Raw genomic sequence first — 13,742 nt, forward strand, 5'->3', positions numbered from 1 at the left:
ACATCTGAGACCGAAACAACTCAGTAGCATTACATTTAAACGTATATTTTCCTGCAATCATTTCATATGTAGCAGGGATGCAGTTTGTGAGTTCACTGAGTAAACCTAGAGGCAGTGTGCCCATTTCTTGGCTGAACTCGGTGGGAGGGGCATATTCTGCAATTTTATTACAGCATTCGTTGGGAAGCTCTGATTAGGTGAGCTATCCTAAGAGTCTGTCCAGTCAGTTCTAAGAGTAGGTTACCCCAGAGGCGGTTTTCAACATGTTTCTATTATTCTCAGTTTGGTAATTTCTCAGCATAACTACTTCTCAGCCATTTGGTAGCAACCAAAGGAAGGAGGGAGGTGGCGGCGCGTCTGGTGAACCTGATTCATGATCGATACAATGCAGAATTAACTCATTTTAATGTTTCAAGAAACTTTTTTTTTTTAAATCTAAAGGGTATCTCATGTATTTTTTCTTCTCTCTCTCTCTTTTTTTTTTTTTTTTTTTTTTTTTTGTTTAATCACTAATTAAGCCACGCCAGTCACTGATCGTGTTTGGTACTTAGAATGGAGGCTTGGCAATGACAGAAAATTTTCCTTTGAAGTTATGGATTGCTGCTTAAATCAATCAGCCCATAGGAGATCTGGAGCTAGAAGATTGACTGGGCATTTGTGAAATCTGCCTTTTCCCACTCAGCTCTATAAGGAGCTCTTTATTTGGTCTATCGGGTTGATTGTTCGAGATCTAAAAAAAAACTTCTCTTACTAGGGACCTGACATGATATACCATAATGACTTAGAAAGAAACGTTAAACAGTCCATCCTGTCAACGGTGGCTGCCGGGCGCCGACAGACCATGGCAGGTCTTTCTATCAGGTCAATGAGCTGCTAAAAATTGTCTAAGTAGGACCCTGCCATGATAGGCCATAGTGCCTCAGAGGAAGTCATTATAGAATATCAAGTAAACAATACACATTTAAAAAAATTACTAATTAGGTTTTGCAGCAATACTTCTCGTCCTTAGGGGCTCTACAGTGAGATAATTGACCGCGACGTGAGTTATGCCTCCCAAACCCAAGGCGTGAAGGTTAATTATCGTGGTGCGCAGCCCCCAGCAAAGGGGACCATGGTGAGGAGATGCTGCCATTTCAAACATATTACGGATATTTATTTTTAAAATTTTTTTAAAAATAAAACTTCTCGGAATGGTTTTGATTAAAGGGTAAAGTGATGCAGCCACAATCCGAGCCATGAAGAAATAAGCTCAAAGGGAGAGAAACAAGGCACCCTGGAGAAACACATCAGGAGGTTTCCACGCATGCATGTATGCACAAGAAGGGGGCGGAGAAGTTTGTCAGGATATTAACTGACTTTGTATGGTTTCTTGAGGTACCTTTGAATGACACGTTCCTAAAAGTGTCGTGGTCCTTATCTTGTACCTCATCATCTCCTATGCATAGTTTTTAGTCTCCCAAAAGATGGCTTTAATATACAGAGTTTTCTCCTAGCATTGACGCATACGGTCTTCCTGCAATGATGCACGTTTTCGAATAAATGATATTACCTGAAAACTTCCTGTTCACTGGAATTTAATATTAAGGCTCTAAGTTGATCTTAGTGTATTCTAACAATGTTTATAAAAATGATGTTAAAGAAGAGTCATGAGGGAAACAGGAAAGAATATTATTTCTTAAATAATTCATTTGAGAAGAAGAAATAGGTTGTAGCTTATGGCTATTATGTTGGATATGTTGCTCAAGAGGATGCTGAAATATTATCTGAAAAGAATCGAATGCTCAAAATTTATTATTTTTTAAAGATTTTATTTATTTGACAGGCAGAGGGCGCCAGAGAGCACAAGCGGGGGTTTGTGGAGGACAGGGGTGTAGGGGGGGGATAGGGAGAGGGAGAAGGGGGGAAATCCCTGCTTAGGGAGCCCAATGCGGCACTTGATTCTAGGACCCTGGGGTCATGACCTGAGCCAAAGGCAGATGCTTAACTGACTGAGCCATCTGGGCGCCCTGAGTGCACAAAAGGTAGCATGGGAGTTTGCATGTGCATGTTAAGATGAAGTTGCATGTAGGTCACAGCTGGAGAGGCAAACTGCATGAAGGCAGTAGCCACTTGTCCCTTGGCAGCCAGGAGACTGGGGTGAGATAAACACCAAATACATCAGGGGGGAAAAAAAAAGACAGCTTGCAAAACTGTGGTTTTTTTTTTTTTTTAAGCTAACAAAGGACCTGTTCTTGAATGTACGATGGGAGGAGAGTTGAGAAGGCAGATGTCCAGGATTTGAGTTAGTGAGACCAGAAAATTTCATACTGCAATTTCTGCATGAAAATGGATACCATTGTAAGAATGGCGTTCTAGATTTCATTTATAGAATTAAGTATATTATCACTGAGAAAAGTGGGAGAGGAGACACAATTTTAGCTCCACTTGCCAAAAATCCAAACCAATGTAGTAATGGAAGACAAGCCATACAATTTTTTTCTCCCTCCATTGGAACCAATGATTGACTTTTTTTTTTTTTTTTAGATATTTATTTATTTATTTATTTGACAGAGATCCCAAGTAGGCAGAGAAGCAGGCAGAAAGAGAGAGGAGGAAGCAGGCTCCCCGCCAAGCAGAGAGCCCGATGCAGGGCTCGATCCCAGGAACCTGAGATCATGACCTGAGCCGAAGGCAGCGGCTTAACCCACTGAGCCACCCAGGCGCCCCTGATTGACTTATTTGATTGTTTTTTTCTCCATTGAGTTAACAAAGTAGTTATTCTAAATTGGCCAGGCCAAAATTTGCATTTTGACTCATATGTCTTTCATTGGCTCTGTTTACCATAATTTACCAAAGAAACCCATTCGACATCCATGCTTCCTGTAAAGCAGCCACAAATGTTTCAGACATAAGAAATAAACACTTACCTTTCTTGCATGGGTGGAAGTTGTATCCAGCTATTAAATCGAGGATCATATCGGCTGACAAAATTTGTACTGTGTTTTCCTGTAAAAATATATTTGAGACATTTAAAACAGATTCCTTTGTTGTTTTGCACATTTAAGAGTGTTTATAAGATGTCTCTGTTCTCAGGTGACACACACAGAAGACTTAGGTTGGCGGGACTATCTAACACAGTCTGAGAAGCAGTATGTCAGTGGAAAAATAAATGTGCCCCTCAACTATTTTTCCTTTTTTTCTTCTCTTGCTCTCCATTTCTACTTTCCATTCATCTCCCTTTTTCCTTCCCTTTCCTTTCCTCCTTCCTTCCTTCCTTCCTTCCGTTCCTCTTTTGGAAGGAGTCAGAATAAAACTAAATCAACCATGAGAATAAAAGCAAGTATGTTTATCAAACCAATCTTACCACAAAGTTAGGGGAGAAATTTCTGGGTTTGGTATTTTTTGGCTTTAAAAACATGAAGTTGTTGTCTGTAAATAATCAGTCCCAGAGACTACTTTGTGTGCTCTCTCTGGTGAGAGTCCCCCCTGCTTTTTTTTAATGATCCAAGAACCTAGCAGTGGTTGAGTCAGCTCTCTCCCCATGGAAATAATAGCGATCAGCGTAATAAGAGTTTGCTGAAGGAAATCAGGTTTAGCCTGTGCACGTCACGTGAGTTTGAGGGACGCACAGTTGCAGGTACACGTGTGAAATGGGAAACAGGAGAGCTGGTGAACCAGCTTATCCCCTCTGTTGAGCCTTGGAAGCATGGTGATGCCTCCAAGGCATTAAAATGAATCTTATTTTTCATACAGATTGACACCAAAGCAAGAAATGGAAGGAAAAGAGTGCCTTCCATTTTCTGTGTAGCACCTGAGATGACAGTCATCTAAAGCACTTGAAGTTTTACCTCTGAAAGTCTGCTTTTGTTCTTACATGTGTAACTACACATGGAAATACAGGTACCAAAAACTCCACCACAGGAATAAACAGATAAGAGAGAGAGAGAGAGAGAGAGAGAGAGTGTGTGTGTGTGTGTGTGTGTGTGTACATGCTCACACAGGCATGTATATCCAACATAATTACTAATTACATAAATATACTGAGTATTTATTATATGTGTTATGTGTTCTAGGTTCTGAGAATATATTGGTTAATAAGAAAGGAAAAGTCCCTGTTCTTGTAAATAAATAAAGAAATACATATTTTCAAGCAGAGATGAATGCTATAAAGAAAAGCAGGGATTGATGGGGAGAGGCTAGTTTAAAAAGAATCATTCCTTGCCTACAGATGTCTTCTGCCAGCCATGCAGGTATCTGCAGAATGAGTCTCTCACACATGGGGCCAGGTGAGTAGAAAGTCCCTGGGGTTGGCCATGAGTTTAAAATGAGCAAAATGCGGGGGTGACTTGGACAGACGTCAGAGGCATAACAAGGTCCAAATACAGTGTACCTCAAGGACTTGTATAGGGTTGTATCTTCTGTTATAAGAACAGTAGGAAGCCACTGGAAGGTTTTGAGCTAATGAGGACCATGGCCTAATTTCTCTCTTAGAAAGATCACTCTGGCTGTTATGTGAAGAACAGACTATAGAGGGGCCACTCTGGGAGCAGGGGAGCTGTCAGAAAGCCATTATAATAGTCAAGGCAAGAGCTGATGGTGGCTTGAATGTAGGTGGAGGCTTCAGATATGGCCAAGTTTGGGATCTATTATATGGGCACAGCCAATATCCAATATTCCAAATTCCGTATTCCATTTCCAATATTCCAAATATTGGTATAAGAAAAAGTAAATAATTAAGGATGGCTGCCAGATTTTTAGCCTGAGTAACCAGATGGAAGGTCATGAAATTTACTTAGGTAGGGAAGATCAGGCAAGAGCAGTGTGTGGGTTGGGAAGAGAAACCATTAGTTCTTTTTTGGATTTAACCTTGAGAGGCCAACAGGATCTCAAAGTGGAAGTGTGGTAGGCCACTGGCTAGGTGAGGCTGCCGATACAAACTTTAGAGTCATTGGTCTAGAGATAGTATTTAAAATCATAGAACAAAAGGAAACCCTTTAAGTAGAAGGTATGGGCATGGAAGATAATGGGTCCTGGGATTGAGCCCTAGAATACAAAAAGAAAAACCAGCAAAGGAAAGGAATTGTCAGAGATAGGAGGAAAAGTATATTTTGGAAGACATGTTGAAGAGTGCTTCAAAAAGACGAATGAACAACTGAAAATTGACCATAGGATTTGGCAACATGGAGGCTGGTGATGGCCTTGATAAGTGTTGATTCAGTGGACACATAGGATACCCCTCAATAGAGACTAAGATCTAAGAAAACAGATGCAAAAGGAAGGCAACACTTCTTAGGACTTTGGCCGTAAAAAGGAGAAGATGATAGTTGAAGGATGCAGCATCAAGAGAAGGTTTTGTTGGGTAGCTTGGCTGTGTTTTTTAGTCCAGAAGTACTGGAAAGTCCTTGAACAGGCCAGAGGGAATGATACATAGGACTTAGATTGGAGCAGAAACAATAATAGGAGGGAAGAGAAAATACATGGGTAGCAACGGAGATAACTGGCATTGGACTCAGTCATGGCAAGATGAAGATTTTATCTTCTTATTGCTTCTATTCCCAACGAACTATGAAGCAAGGCCATCAGCTGAGAGTGAGGAGGGAGGTTTTGGAGAAAGAGGCATTTGGGGAGAAAGAAAACATGAGATGGCTAACTTAGAGGGCGGGAGAGTATACTGACCAGGGAAATTCAGAGTCATTGGCTAGTAGCCAGTATGGTTCATCAGTAAGCCGGTACAACTGTGCAGTTTTCTCCATCCACATTCAGTCACTCAGGTACAGGGAGAGGGTGTGTAGAGTTTTGGGTTTAAGTCCTGGCCAGGGCTTTACCAGGCAGGCATTGTGGAAGGAGAGATGGATGCCAAGGGCTGCAGGTATAGGTGCTAATGTGATTGTGGGTGAGCAACATAAAGCTAGTGAGGAAGGAAGTAAGGACATCAGAGGACGATGGACAGTAAGAAAGTGGTAAGGTAGAGTAAAGGAAGTGTCATGTCCAGGCTGAGTAGTAGCTGCCATGTGAAGGGGCAGTGGATGGTAAAACCTGAAGACATCCTTTAAAGTGGTGGGTCTTAAGGTTGTGGAAGTGACAATAAAGAGCTAGTACAAAGCTACCTGCCTCCAATAATAAGAAGTTTTGTGTCAGATGCGGGGGGTAGAACCCAGTGCTTGTTAGAGGGAGTGGCTGGGAAAACAGTATTCTCAGAAGATTGCTAGGTTTTGACTAGAAGAGAATGGACGTGACCATTCAGAAGAGAGTTCAAGGATTCTGAAGATTTTGTGGATGTGATATCATGAGTTCCAAGGACCTTGTGGAAAGGTCTGCATGGTGTGATTGGGTGGTAAGTTACATTTCATTTGGGGGTTTAAGAGTTCCAAGAGTGAGAATGACCCAAAAGACTTGGATTCCACAAAGGTAGCCTCAAGCTTAAGGAAGGATTCCATCTAGAGTTGGTTTATAAGGGAGTTTTTGTAGAATGTGCAATCATTTCACTCTAGGAAAAAAAAAAAATTCTCGATAGGCTCCAAGGTTAATTCCCCAAAGCACTGGAAGATAAATGCTGTTAATAGGAATGTAGAGCATACCCGCCAGACATGCAAGTGTTTCTCTGTGAAGTCTGGTTTAGAATTTCCGTGTGGAGGAAGACATATGCCTCCTTTCAGGAATGGGGCAGAGTGCCTTCTGGTAGAAATGAGCAATGTTTGCTTTGGTTGTATTGGTAATGGCCTTCACTCAGAGAAAAGGGTAAGCAGGGCCTGGTGTGATATGGATAGAAGATGAAGAAAGAATTTCCAGGGGGCAGGATCAGTGGTATGAAAGAGGGGTGAGGATGGAGGACTGGGGAGAGCAAAAGAAGGGAGGCATTCTGGAGCTGGCAAAGGATGTGTGGAGGAGATAATGAACATCAGAAGAGCTGAGTGTTGGTGGAGTCAGGGAACTCCACTCCTTTCATTTCTTCTGATCTTTTCCATTTCTTTCCTAACCCTTCCCCAATGTCTCCTCTTTGTGTGATGATGCCCTATCACCAGACACTGCTGTTGACTGTCCCTCAGCTGATGGGTAAGTGGGGCATGGGGCGGCAGTTTTCAGTCAGTGGTGAAAGAAAAGAAAGGGGAAGGGAAGGAAGTCTCCTCCGAGCAGTGTTTTGGGGAGTCCATCATCACCAGTAAAGGACAAATGTAAATTGGTTTTCTATAAGCTGGGGCGCTGATGGAATATATGCATATGTATTAGAAAATTATAATGCCTTCCTAAGACTAATGACATGAAGGGAGTTAATAGGATTTAATATCTATAGCTGACTAGAAAAACAGTGTATCCTGTTTACATTTCCAATAAATAATATGTTTTGTGATTTCAAATTTTGGTTTTATAATCAAGATAATAGATAACAGATTATATTTGTATTTTATGAGTACATACATGGTTTATGAGCATGTATTAAAATTTACAATACTGTATTTCATTCAAAGACATGCATCTTAGGCATCATTTTCTAAGAACTGAAGTTTAAGATTTTTGTCTTTGGAACTGACATATCCAAAGCATTTGAATTCACGGATTTTTAAATTTTTCCTCCCTGGTAGCAATGAAATTAAAGTTATATATTATCATAGGATTGCTGTTCTTTATAAGTTTTGGTATTAGCTGCTTACTTTTTAATTGCATAAGGTATTATAATACGAAAACCCCGTATTTTTGAGATGACTGAGTCCCTGCATGGTTTTCTAAATGAGAAGCGATGAGGAGTTCTTTGGGAATAAGAGCCACTTTCCACTGTGATACAATACTGACTTAATTTCACAACATCAAAGGCAAAAACATGACTGTTATTTAGTATCTAGCAAAGTACATTATGTCTGCCTGAGAGGGAAATGTTATACAATGGTTGAAGATGGGGGCAGACAGACCCAGTTCGGAATCAGCCCATCTTGGTACAAGTTGTGTGCCCTGGCAAGTTCTGTCACCTCTTCAGGCTCAGACTCCTCATAGCAAAGCTAGAACAATCATGCAACAGGCCTCCCAGGATGGTTGGGAGGCTTAAGTAAAATATGCAGGTGAGTGCTTAGCAAATTCCTGGGAAATAGTGTTCAGTAACTATTGTTCACAGTAAAAAAGAAAAAAGTGTGTGTGTGTGTGTGTGTGTGTGTGTGTGTGTGTGTGTGTGTAATGGTTGCCCAGATGGTTGGAATATGAAGCTACAAGAAAAATGTCTAAAAGATGGTGGTAGAGGTGTGTTTGGTACCAAGCCTCAATACCTCTACCAGACTGATGCTGTGCTCCCCAGGTCGCTCATTGTTATAGCTGCTCCCTTTCTGGGGAATCGCTCTCAGCTGTACAGGCCATATCTCTGCTCACCCTCCCCCTGACCTGGAGGAAGGCCTCAGCCAATGACAGAAGACTGGCCTGCTTGCTTCCTGACGTGACCAGTTCTCCTCTGTTTAGGAGAGCCAAATCAGTGGTTCCTCAGCATTTGCCCACATACATGCAAATGACTTCATGTGCTAGACACATCAGGGACAGATAGAATGATTCAGCTTTGCAGGTAGGACTCCCACAGCTCCATAAGGGGGTCTAACAGAAAAGGAGTTAGCGGCCAGCCCCAGATTGAGAGTAAACGTAAAATTGAAGTTTTACTAAAAATTCAATTCTGAGCCTCCTAGTGGCTAAAGTGAAAGAAGAGAGACACGTTAAGTCACACGAATGCATTAGTGGCAACTGTCCAAAGCCCACAATGCCTCAGTGCTACAGTCTGGCAAGAACTTGTCACATAGCTCTTCACACAGGGCACACTGCGTAGTGACAGTGACAGGTGTCCCTGCCGTGAAGGCAACACTATTTTCTACAGTCTTTTGTTGCAGCATATTCATTGAGGGCTTTCAACGGAATTCCTGTTCCTCTCAGGAGTGGAGAAAGGCAGATGGGTGAGGTCTGATGGCATAGTTTTATGGGAGTCTGAATTAGTCTGGAGCTAAAACCTAGACTCTCTAGACCAGAGGAAGGAATATGTCCATTACGCTCTCCCCTACCCACCCTGCCCCCACTCAATCTCTCAGCTCTGGTAGAGAAGATGCGGGACAGTAAGCAGATATAGGTTCTTTTGAGGAGGAGGGGGCACAACCCCGGGATCAGGTTTTCTGTGCCGCTGAAAAGATCTGTCTCAGAGGAATGGGAAGTTCATAGTGTTTTGTGAACACCAAGTGGTCGCACCGATACGGACATTTTAACAGAGACCTGCTCCACCTGGGACAGGAGACCGGCTAAGAGGGCATCATTCCCCAGAAATAGGACTTGGCAGCCTTCTTTTGTCACGTGTTAGTTTTAAGCTGGCCTTTAGGAAGATTGTTCGGCAGATTTGTTGCTTAGATAAACCTGATGGCTGTGCACTGTTCACTTACGAAGGCTCTATTCAATTCAGATCCCTTCAGCGATTTGAGGAAGGGAGAACAGGTTAAACAGTAAATGGGGAGTTTACAGCAGATTGCACATCTGCCAGCGTTTTCTGGGGACACGTCAAGTCTGTCACTGCAAAGATAAGTTAGAGGAGAGATATTAAATATCTCTTTTGTTCCTGTTCTAAACCTGTTTCTCACAAAGCTCAGGAATTGTCCCCTTTGGAACGCTGAAGAGAGGAACCAACACAGCTGCAGGTTTTGAGAAAGAACATCCTGCTCTCGTCAAAGAAATGTTCCTAGAGGGTGGCCTGGGTTGTTTTCCTTGAAGATTTTCTAGAGTGAACAGATGTAACAATTTTCTATAATTTGCCTTGGTGCAGATGCTGAAAGAGAGCATTCACAATAAAATATATGCAGTATATGTAATTTCGCTTGGATGTTCTGGGGGTTTTAGAGTAAAAATGTGTACCTGCAAGCTGTTTTATGGTTTCTCGGTCATAATGATCTCTGTTACACAGAAGGCTACAACCGCGACTCCTCCTTCACACGCAAGCGTTCCAAAAATACTTCGATAATTTCGTGTATTCTGCAAGGCACAGTGCTCTCCCTGTGTTGGCTTGGGAAGGGTGTTAATATGTTCAGTTTCTCTTTGTGATGCATTTACGAAATAATCCCATGAACGGGGAGGAGGGCGGATGGTCTTCGAAAGGAGCCCTTGCACCAGGTGCAGCCACCCCAAGGCCAAAGAACTTGAGCTTGGGTTAGGCATTATGACCGCAGATAAAGCTAATTTATGGAAACTGCCTTACTGTACTGATAAAACGGGAGAAAAGTGGTGGAGAAGGTGGTGAGAATTCTTAATAGCTGCAGCTTGCTACCTGCCTCTGGGGAGTCTGTGCTTAATGCTCGTGGCGTTCCTCAGGGGATGGATAAGGAGAGGGGCCGGGGCGTCACTGCGAAGCCAAATCCCCAGACAGTCAATGAGCGAATGCTCTGCTGCGTGTGTCCTCTGCCGGCTCAATGGTTGACCCTCCCTCCAATTGTCAGCCCAATTTACCGACTGTTGCATTTGTCCCTGTGCACAGAAATCTATTTTCCACAGTAATTGCGAAACGGGCTGCTACCGGCGTCTTCCACAACACACATACTTGTTGAGTTCAATAGTTACCGTTGGGGTTCCACTGGTCCTCTCCACCCAGCACAAACAAGAAGTTTTCTACCTCCACAACGCAGTGGTGGGCACTGTTGTACGGCATAACTGGAATTGGGGAGGGAGGGGGGGAGAAAAAGACGCATGAAATTCTCCATCTTAGGACTTGATACCTTGGCGCCCTAGTTTTTTGCTTCCACCAAAGGGCACAGAATGTGAGAGTGAGTCGGAAGGAAGACCAGAGCATAAGCAGCAGAGCGGGGAACCCACCCATCCACAGGGGCTCAGCCGTGTGTGTGTTCCCGGCAATTTCAAACCCAACCCCTTTTGACTAATTTTACATAATGTTATTCGGCAAATTAGTCAAGGACAACCTGTCATGCTGCTTTCGATTCTGAAGTTCTCCTCACCTGCCTGATGATGGGGATTGCATTCTAAAACAACGACCGATCCTCCCAAGCGGTCAGAGCTGGGGGTTATTTCTTGGAGGAAATAACCCCGCATACACTTGGAGCCATGAAGATGCTCTGCCCAGACTTGGTTTGCTGGCAATCTTTCCAGAAACAGACTCAGGGTGCTCGGGAGCTTTCTATTCCACAGCAATGAGCAAGCTGAATTTCCATACAGTTTTAAGTTTTTAAATTAAGGTCCTGCTGATTTAATGCCTTCTCCAAATGTATACGCTTAATCTCCTGTACAATGTCATTAGCAGCACAATCACACATTTTCTATCTATCTGCTTAGGAGCTCTTCTGGAACAAAGATAAAAACTGTCAGGAATATCACAAATATCCATTCCCTTGGTCTCGCCCTCCCCCCCCCCCCCACCCCCTCCCGGCCCTCCTGAGCCTCAGTGTGGTGGCTGGAAGGAGGGCCTGTTCTTCAGAAACCCACCCAAGCCAGGTTTCTCTGCATTTGTCTGTTCTCATTTACATTCTCTTTCGGGGACATGCACAGGGAGGCCAGGACAGCCCGGTCAGCCCGTGTGCCGCACAGCGCTGGCCTCTGCTCTTATCGTCTCATATGGCAAATGTAAACTCACGCGGAATTAGTTATCATATCACATGCGGTGGTTTGGACCCAGTGACACCAGTAGGAAAAATGATGTCCTTGTTCAGCTCATCATATGGGCACCTTAAATCTAGGTGAGGACAAATGGGGAGGTGATGTGCATGTTCAGGCAGGGAACTTATTGCTTGACACGGATCAACAGAGCACTTAAGAAACCAGTGCAGTGGGAAATCAATATGAGTCAGGGCCAGCTCTTACTTTGTGCTCTTTTGCCAGTGCTGAAAGACAGAGAGCCTAGCTTATAGCCAACTTATTTTGGATGATATATATCTCTCATTTCATTTTGTTTTCCCTACCTTTTATTTTTCTCAGAATGCATTTATGCTGGCTAAGATATGTAAATACCACGAATAAGGAACAGGGATAGCTTTGAAATCTGTAACACAGCTTCGGAAAGAGCAAATGAGATCATTTAAGCTTCTTACTAAAGGATTTTAGGAGTTTGGGTTATTTTATTAGTTATTTATTTTTTACTATGAATATTCATTGTTTTTGAACTTATGTCTATAATGCCAGAAGGCCTTGGTACAGAAGCCCCTGATTTCTGTGATAATGTGGAAAACTAGATGTGGATTTGTATGGTCCATTAATTAGGTCACTGACTTGGGGAGTCATCTTGGGAATGTCCTTTTGTCCCTCTACCCTAAGGTATCTCTTTGGAAAATGCTTTTAACCATACAGCTCTGCAGAGATACCATCTAGTTTCTCAGAATCCAGTGGGGCAGAATGTGCGTTGAGTTTGCAGACCAACAAAAATGGAATGGGTTTCGAACATCAAAAAAAAAAAAAAAAAAAAAAAGATCATCATTGTTTAGATGATGATGCCAGTTCCCAAAGAGCCAACAGAAAACTAGGCTACTCATATGTGCTCGATGCTGTGTCCATTGGGAACAGCCCGGTGCCACTCCAGTTCTTGGTCGTATCATCTGGGCAGTGTAGACTCCCAGCATGTTTGCCATCCACAGGCATCTATTCACATGGGACGCAGGTAGGAGCCATGGGCTATAACCAACTTCTGTTATGACTGCCACTTTTGTGATATTTGAATTTTTGGTCAGTTCAGTGCCCAAACTTTATAAATAAGGAAAACCTGTATTACCATCTTTTTAACTAGAAGTCCAGTTCGATAATAGAGCGCAATCTCTGAAAATATAACAACCCTTGCGTTTTGTTCTTGCCGTTTATCTGCTCCCACTCAGGCAGGCAGAAATTAAGTGAAGGAAATAATACATGATTTATTCTTAAGCCTCTTTTTCATTTGATTACCCCTATTGTTATGCTTTATGCAAACAAAGGACAACTATTGCACTAAACCATGGAAACTTCAAAATAAGAGAGAAGCTTTTTGAAGTCCTCATATAAAGGCTACTTGAAGGCATTCCCATTTTTTGCTCTTGTTTTTAAACCTTAAACGCTGTATATCTTGGCTGAGTATTTTAGTATTCTCATTCCTGAATTATTGTCTTTTCTAAATTATTGCCGCGAATCAGGAGGCTATAAATACACACAAATAACTCCTTGAAATCATTCTGAGTGTGTAACATTCCAAATTTATTAGAAAAAATCTATATTAAATCAATGTTCGAGTTTTGCAAAAGACCTAATTTGACTTCTGATTAAACCTGAAGCAAAACAAAACAAATAGGGCAGTGAGCGAGAGCAAACATCTGTTTAGAATGGCACTGGGCCCTGCAGTATTGATTACCCTTTTAAATAACAAGGAATCCAGGCCTGACCCTTTCCAGATTTCTCGAGAGGTGGGTGCCTGCCTTGCCCTCACAGGCGGGTATTGGAGGAGAAGTTTGTACTCATGTTCATATACAGCCCGGTGTGAGTTTTTAGCGTGTCAGTCAGTGAGTTAGAGGGAAAGGGTAAAGAGAAGCTAATCAGGATGAAATGAGATTAAAGGCTGTCTAATTTTACAGCAACTGTGATCCATCAGCCACTGTGAAAGTGACAGTGGAAATGAATGATGGAGACAGACAGGTGGGGCTGTACATTTCACTGATTTATCCTCAAATGCACTGGGCCTTATTTTATTGAGTGAACATGACCGCATTTATCATGACTGTCATCTAAACCCACTTCCCTCCATTTAAAAAGGTCACTTTACTCAGAGGGAGTAGGAGAGAGGCACTTTCAAATCAGATTTA

At 42.5% G+C, this 13,742-nt stretch overlaps 1 protein-coding gene across 1 annotated transcript in view; it reads right to left on the bottom strand.

Moving 5' to 3' along the window:
- Positions 1-13,742, bottom strand: part of KLHL14 (kelch like family member 14) — a 98,709-nt gene that overhangs the window by 12,182 nt on the left and 72,785 nt on the right. Inside the window, 2 exon segments of the mRNA XM_059409420.1 lie at positions 2,907-2,985; positions 10,537-10,626. Of these exon segments, the coding sequence (XP_059265403.1) occupies positions 2,907-2,985; positions 10,537-10,626 (169 nt within the window).

Source organism: Mustela nigripes, chromosome 8 (assembly GCF_022355385.1).
Source record: "Mustela nigripes isolate SB6536 chromosome 8, MUSNIG.SB6536, whole genome shotgun sequence".
Taxonomy (NCBI): domain Eukaryota; kingdom Metazoa; phylum Chordata; class Mammalia; order Carnivora; family Mustelidae; genus Mustela; species Mustela nigripes.